The sequence below is a fragment of the Gallinula chloropus genome, assembly GCF_964237585.1.
Source record: "Gallinula chloropus genome assembly, chromosome: 27".
NCBI lineage: Eukaryota > Metazoa > Chordata > Aves > Gruiformes > Rallidae > Gallinula > Gallinula chloropus.
Window position 1 is genome coordinate 6,947,355 of NC_140112.1, and position 7,589 is coordinate 6,954,943.

General features: G+C 56.2%; 1 protein-coding gene across 1 annotated transcript; it reads right to left on the reverse strand.

Annotated features, from left to right (window-relative positions):
* Positions 1-4,124: 4,124 nt before the first annotated feature.
* On the reverse strand, positions 4,125-7,104 carry LOC311201463 (pepsin B-like; the record flags this gene model as incomplete). Its single annotated transcript, XM_084275849.1, is given in 7 exon segments — positions 4,125-4,277; positions 4,534-4,632; positions 4,867-5,011; positions 5,090-5,163; positions 5,165-5,213; positions 5,376-5,575; positions 7,078-7,104. Coding segments are annotated over 7 exon segments (747 nt in total).
* Between the last annotated feature and the right edge of the window lie 485 nt (positions 7,105-7,589).

The following is a 7,589-nucleotide window of genomic DNA, read 5'->3' on the forward strand; positions in this document are numbered from 1 at the left end:
GAGGGATAACCCCCATGCATGGCAGTTAGGAAATGGTTCCTTTAGGTGAGTGCACATCTCTCCCCCCCCACCCCAAACCCAAACTCCAGTTGTCCCCAGGGACAGAACCGAGAAGTGACGGGGATGTGCCATGCATGGGAGAGCTCCATGTCACACACCCTCCCCCGGTCTCCACCCACACCCCCAGGGATCCAGAGAAACAGGGATCCGCGGCTGGGATCCCCCTGTGCCAACACAACATCAAGCCCTCAGCACAGCCCCCCGCCCACCATAGCACCCCACAACACAGGGAGAGCCCCAGGGAGTCAGAAGTGTGTTTCTACCCTCAGTACACGTGTTTGGGAGGAGGGGAACACCCCCAATATGGCCTCCCCAGCCCCATTTCCTTGCAGAGGCTGTTTCTTTCCCCGCAGGGTTGTGCCACTTGGGCTCCACAGTCACCCCACCCTCAGCTCTGGAAATGTCCCCCCTGCTCCGATGATTCATCACTTTGTCGCTCATGCACGCAGGGCTCTTCCCTTTCCCCCCCTACACCACCAAAACCCAGCAAACAGGGAAATCTGGGCCCAGCAAAGGCGGTGACAGAACAGGGAGGGGATGAGGGGGGAGATCAGGAACACCCACACCGTAAACTCAGCACCGTTGGAGCGTGGAAAAAGAAATAAAAATCCCGGCTGGAATTACAACCTCCATCCCAAAACACCCGGATGCTGAAATCGCCCTGTTGTAGCCAGCCCCACCCCGGAGCAGTTTCCTACTGATAAGAGTGGGAACCAAACCCAGCATCCCTTGGGAAGCCAACCCAGCATCCCTCGGAAAACACTCCGAACTCCCTTCCACGCACCACAGGGTCACCTCGTGTCACTCGCACTCACCCACCGCAGCCATCGCCACCCACCCCTATAGCTTAAATCTGGTGGTTTCTCAACTCCAGCACCTCAATTCCCCAAAAAAAGCTGCCAATCTCGGCACGGTTTTCCTTGGCAGATCCCCCCAGCAGCAGGTAAGCAACAACCAGCCCCCGCAGCAGGGAGAAACCAGCTCCACTCCCTCCCATGGCCGGCGGAGCAGCTGTGCATGAAGCCAAGCAAACATGGCAGGGGAAATCAAAGTGGACGGGGATGTGGAGCAGGGACAAAAATCCCCCAAACTCCACACCTCTGCTGCCCTGCTCCGCTCTGTGCCTTTATACAAAAAAAAAAATCCCTAACTCCCCCCCCTCCCCGCCATGGCCCAAGGGCTGGGAATGCGCAGAAGCAATGCAATCCCTGGAAACAGGCCCTGCTTGTCCGAGGACTTGCACGGGCTTATTTATTTATCTTCCAAGAGCACGACAATAACCACCATCTTTTCTCTTTTTTTTCTTTTTTCTTTTTCGTTTTTAAAGGAAATTTCCCCATCATCTGACTCACTGAAGCTCTAGAGGACATTGGGCATGAGGGCTGGCGTAATCCTTCCTGCTTCGCAATTAATTCATGAATGTAATTAATCTGTAGGTTAAGCACAGCCCTCTCCTACACCCTCGCTGAATTCCTGCTGCCCCTGAGGAGCAAGTTGTAAACTGGATGGGGTGTTGGGGGGTGGGTGGGGAAAGCTCCTCCCAAGTCGTGTGATGTGGGGTACCCCAACTCTCCCCCTGCTTCTTGCAGACCCCAAAAGCAGCAGTTGCAGGGCTGCCAGTTCAAGGGGAAGGACCCACACTTCTGCTCCCCCACCCCCCCCCACCCCCAGACCGGGAGAGATTTATTTGCACCCTGTCCCCGAGGGGTATGTGGAAACCCCCAAACAAACCCAGCGCCCTGGGTGTCAGCACCGAGAACTGGAGCATCCGTGCCTCAGTTTCCCCACGCGTGGGGTAAATGCGAGGGGGAAGGGGAGGTGTTATGCCGGTAAAGGCGACCGGGGCAAGTCACCTCCAGCTGTCCGAGGGGACACCGGGCCAAACTACCGGAGACCCCCGACCTATCCCCTCTCCCCCCCCACCCCGCAACCGGCGGCTCAAACCCGGCAGCGCCCGCAGAAACCGCAGCCCCGGCCCGGCCGGAGCCTCCTGTAAGCGGGGGCCGCTCCCGGGGGCGGGAGGGTCGTCATTATTTACAGCAAAGAAGGGCAAACCCCAACTCCCCCCCTCCCCCCCCCCAAAAAAAACCAACCCAAAACAAACCAGCAACCCCGCGGCTGCAAGTCCAGAGCTCCCCGGGATGGGGCAGGAACCGGGGGCACCCAACTCTCCCTTTACCCCCGCGACGGGCTCCGACCCGAGTGGGCCCCGCCGCACGGCTGCACCCCCATGAACCCCCCCCCTCCCCATAACCCGCGTGCCCCCGCCCCGCTCCACTCACCCGGGCGGCTGCGGGGCCGAAGGAACGGCAAAGGAAATACGGTGGCTCGGTTCGCCTCCGCTCGGCCCGGCCTAGCCCGGCCCAGCCCCGCTGCTCCCGCGCCGAGGGAGGGCAGCACTGCCCGCCCTGTCCGGCCCGGCCCGGCGCGGCGCGGCGCGGCACGGCCCGCTCCGCTCCGCAGCACGCCGGGAGCTGTAGTCCGGAGCGGGGCAGGGCTCCCCGCGCCTGCCGGGACTTGTAGTCCCCAGCTTCGGCCACAGCAGAAGTTTTAGGGGATTTCCCCCGAGAAAATGGGGCTTCCACCCCCAAAACGGGCCAGTAGGGTGATGTTGGGGCAGGGGGCTGAAGGCAGGGCTGTGCCCGGGGGTCGCACAGGTTCTGGCACAGGGTCGCGTAGCCCCTCACCCGGAGGGCGTGTAGCTCCTGGCATGGGGGTCACACAGCCGTCGCCCGGGGAGCTGCGCAGCCCCTCCCACGGGGTCACGCAGCGCCTCAGCCTGGGGTTGTGCAGCCCGTCAGCCCGGGGCTCACGCAGCTCCTGGCACTGCTGCCAGGGCTGGGGAGGGGTAGCAAAGACCACGTGCAGCATGGTGGGGAGCAGTAGCAGCTCGAGGCACTGGGGGGGTCTGGCCCCCCTCAGATGGGACCCTCATGGTCTGGCAGCTGCCAGGGGAAGCTGTGCAGAGGGAATGGAGCTTTTAGTGGGAGATGAGCTCTCTGGGGATGAGGGGGTGGCAGCAGGAGGGTGCAGTAGGGACCCTGCCCAGCCAGATGCAGCAAACCCCACTGTGCCCGTGTCCCCAGGGCACGGTGTGATCCTGCCACCAGCCCATGAGCACAGGACGGCATTTGTCTCTCCGTGGCTGGGAGCTCCCTGTTCTGCAGGACCCACCGTGGCAGATTTGGCTGGAAACAGCAGATTTAACAGTTGGTCACATGCCCCAGTGGGGTGACTGTCATCTGACCGGGAGGTGGGTGTCAGACCATGGACCCTAGAGCATCTCCTGTGTGTTGCCTTGTGATGGACCTCGAGGACCAGCCTCTGGGGTCCAGTCTGGGACCCGATCTGGCTGACATTGCATCCCGCAGCTCCTCGTGGGAGGGAATCCAGACACCCCAAGCTCTGGTCACATCCATGGCCCAGGCACAACACCCACTTCCTTCTCATCGCCCATCCTCCAGGGCTGCAGCAATGAAGAGATTTATCCCTCGAGAACAAACCCAGGGTGTTTTCCTCTGCCTGAGTGTCCTTGCACGACACTTTTTAATCCCTAATTTATTTGCAAATATGCGTGGGCAAATCCTCTAAGCCTAATGAACTGTTCACACGCAGCTCCTTGTCACTGCACATCCTGCTCCAAACTGGTTTCTGAAGCCTCCAGCGACTGCGCCGGCTCAGCCCTGGGGTCCCTGAGCCACAGCTGAGCACATGGCTCAGCTTGAATTTCTCCCAGTCATCCCAGTTTCCCAGCCAGCCCCAGCAGGGATCTGGGTCCCAATCAAAAAGATGACCCCAAATTTGTCATCTCTGCAAATTCAAAGGCTCCATAGACATCTAAAACCCCAGCATAGGCAGTGCCTGGAAACACAGAGCATGAACTCAGATGTTGTTTTATTAAGGAGAACTTGGCCAAATCCTGCTCAGTGCCAAGCCAGACAAGACGAGGCAGTTAGATCTGCAGCCCTTCATTCACTACAGGAGGTTTAGCGACTACTCATCACCAGTTCACAGCAAGATAAGGGGTTTTAGGGACACTGGAGAGGCATAACCTCTTGGCATCCCTAGGCTGACAGGGCAAAGCCAACTCTGTTGCCGGCCATGTCAAAGATGGAATAATACTGCTGGAGGAAGAGGTTGCCGAGGATCCAGAGCGGCTGGCCGCTGGCAGAGGGCACGTACGTGCTCTCCACTCCAACAGTGCAGACACCATCGTTCTGTCAGGGATAAAGCAAATTTCAGTCCTGGTGAGGAACATGGAGCATTTGAGCTGCCCACACCTTCATGGCCACCTTGTCAGGGAGCAAGATTAGGCCCTCACTACAGTCACATGCAGCACAGTGCAATGGGGCACTGGGAAATACAGCACCTGGGGCTGCTGGAAGTCTCTGTGAACAGAAACTCCAACTTTCTCCTGGGAAGAACTGCCTTGTGATGGCAGATGCACATTGGAAAAGACAAAGCCACACTTACATTGAGGACGTAGATGGAGGGAGGCAGCGGTAACTGGGCTCCGCTGATGGCAAAGTAGAGGGTGGGCATGCTAGAAATGCTGCTGCAGTCAACAGTGGCCTGCAAAAGAAGTGAAGAGGGACCAGGACCCCTGGGGCACTGTCCTTCCACCCCAACCGTGCTCCCAGCCCTGTGCTGACCCAGCTTTATCGTGTTCAGAGGCATTCCTTTTATTTTGCACCACTGTGGTGGTGTTTCAGCTGAGATGTTTTACTCTAGAGATGCTGCAAGCCCTCCAGAGATCAGCATTACCTTCTGGATGCATCCTTATCCCATGGCATCCTTCCCACCTACCCCATAGTCACTCTCCTCTGTGCCCAGTGCCTGCAGGAAGGCTGACATGAATTGTCCTGGGATGGTCAGCAGGAACGTTCCCGTGTCCACAATACCATGACAGCCTTGGCTACACCAGCCGGTGGTCGATGGCCCGATGGAGAACCTGGAGAGAGCAGCAGAAAAGGCATCAGAACAGTCTCCCCTCTCCAACACCATCTCCAAGTTGTGGTATGGCACTTACTCCTCAATCGCAATCTTCCAGTACAATTCCTGGACCACAGGAGCCCACAAAATCTCCCCAGAGTACAACTGGGGGGTCAACCCCTCCAAAGATGACTTCTCCACCATAACTATAGGTCGGGTTGCTGGAAAGACATGACATTAAGCCCCAAATCAGACAGGCTGCTCAGTAGAAAGCAGAGTAGCATACAGGAGCTTAGGGAGAATGTGTGGATGGAGAGGGACTGAAGAAGAGGAGGGATCCAGGCTGCATCTGTGCAAGCAAGACCCACCATCAGAGGTCTCACCGTGAGTAATAGAAGCTGAAGATTGGTTGGGCGAGCTGGCTCTGCTGCAGCATGTTCTGCATCAGGGTGTTGTAACCACTGATGCCAACACCTGGGTAAGCCATGCCCAAAATCCCATCGAAGTCCAAGTAGTAAAAGGGTCTACTGGGCTCTTCCAGACTCAGGCCAAACTCTTGGTTGGTGATGACAATGTTCTGTATCTGGAGGAGGAGGAAAGATGCTGGGAGATGTTGGCATTTTTGGAACCCCCCCTTGATGGCAAGATCTCACCAGAGAGTTTTTGGGGAGAGGTTGGGATGGCCAGGAAGCTCACAAAGGTCAGTCTGCACTGGGAGGTGCTGAGCTCATTCCCATCACAGGTGGGAGATGGAGTTGGGAGCAGCCCAGTTTATATTTTTTGCCTCATCACCCTTATTATTTCCTTAAAATACCCCCAAAAAAGGTTTGTCTCAGTTAGATTAGTTTAAAAATCACACTTTGGCCACATGTGAGTCTCACCATGGAACATTCCATATGTCCTGGAAGGACAGGACTCAGCAGTAAGTGTAAAAAGCAAACAACTGATGAAGATATATATCCCTCAGCCCAAAGCCATGATGAAAAGCCCAGAGGAATCAAACTGAGTTCGTTTGCAGATCCCAGTCTCTGAGTAAATTGCTGCTCACACACCATAAACCGTACACAGGAGATCTGGGCACTAATATCCAAAATAAGAAGGTACCTCAGCTACCCCCTAAATTTTTAACCGCATTGGGCTGATCATGACCACAGTCACTTCCTACCCACACCCTCGCACCCATCACAGTCCCCGGGCTCACCTTATCACCCCTTCCCCAAGCTGGAGGCAGAGCAGGGCCAACACCAGCCACCACATGGCTCCAGGTGCTGGTGGCTCCATGGCAGCTCCTGCACTGCCCTGGCAGGTCAGGGTGTATATAGCCAGGAGCTGTGCCCAACCCTTTCCCCCATCACTGCACCCACCCAATGCCAATGCTTTGCGGTGTGTTTATCACCCCAACCGCCCTGATTTTCCCTCCTCACCCAACTGTTCAGGTGCTCACAGATTGGTTAGTGCCTCTGATACTGGGGCCAAACATGGGACATCTGATAAAAAGCTAAATTGTAGTGTTATCAAGAAGTTGAAGTATTTTCTCTTGCCTTCAGTACCAGCTTGATCCTTGCAGAAAACAAAGGCAAAACACACCCTACACAGAAAATGGAAATCTGTGGTGAGGCATTCCTCTTTGGACACATCCAGGCAGCCAAGGAAGTGCCACAGGCCAGCAGTATTTCTTCCATCCAAGCCTACAGACCGAGTTACATCCCATTCCCTCAACACACCTAGCAGGAAACAGCATGGGTGGTTTTTCAGCCCTCCTGGGAACTAGCACATCCTCCCAAAACTGTGTCTTTTCCAGGCACTTGTCCTTTTGTCATCCTGCCCCTTCAGCCTTCCAGCTCTGCCAATGCCTCCTCTCCAAAAAACGCTGAGATGGGGGATTAGAAACTGCTCAGTATAGCAGCCCTGGAAGATGTAACAGGCATTTACCTGCCCAGTTGGGACCATTCAGCCATCTCCAGAAGACACTTTGATTTGCTGTGGTTTATTATTTGTGTCAGTGTTATGCTGAGGATGCACAGACAGGAAGCTGGTGCGTTGGAGATGATGTGTCCTGTATGCTTTGAGTGATGCTGCTCATACCCAGGCTGGAGAGATGTAGGGGACCATGGTTTTAGGCATACATTCCCAGGGGATTTCTAGTCCCAGGAGACCCTTTCCTCCCCTGGTAGGGCACTTGCAGACCCCTCGTTCCCATTAACAGTGGGGATGGACCCCGTCAGAGCCTTGCTGCTCTCATCCAAGCTGTTGGCTTTGGACTGGTGCTTCAAGTTTGTGGCAGCTCAGGAAACCCTTCAGCTCTCCTCCCTCCTCCATCACACCCCGATGGATCAGCCTTTGCTTGGATGGATCCTGCAGGGAGCAAAGGGAAGAGCAATGACCAGGAGGGACATGGTCAGCCTTCACCCTTCCGTTCCTGCCACTGTTGCTTACAGAGCAGCTCCAGCCCTCAGAAACCTGGATCTGTAGGGGAGGAAAAAGCCCCTTCCCTGCTCTCTGTGCCTGTCTGACCTCCATCTCACTGCGCTCAGCCTGTGTTAATATTTTGACACACAGCACAGAGGAGTTTGTGTCCTTCCCCTGGTGAAATGACA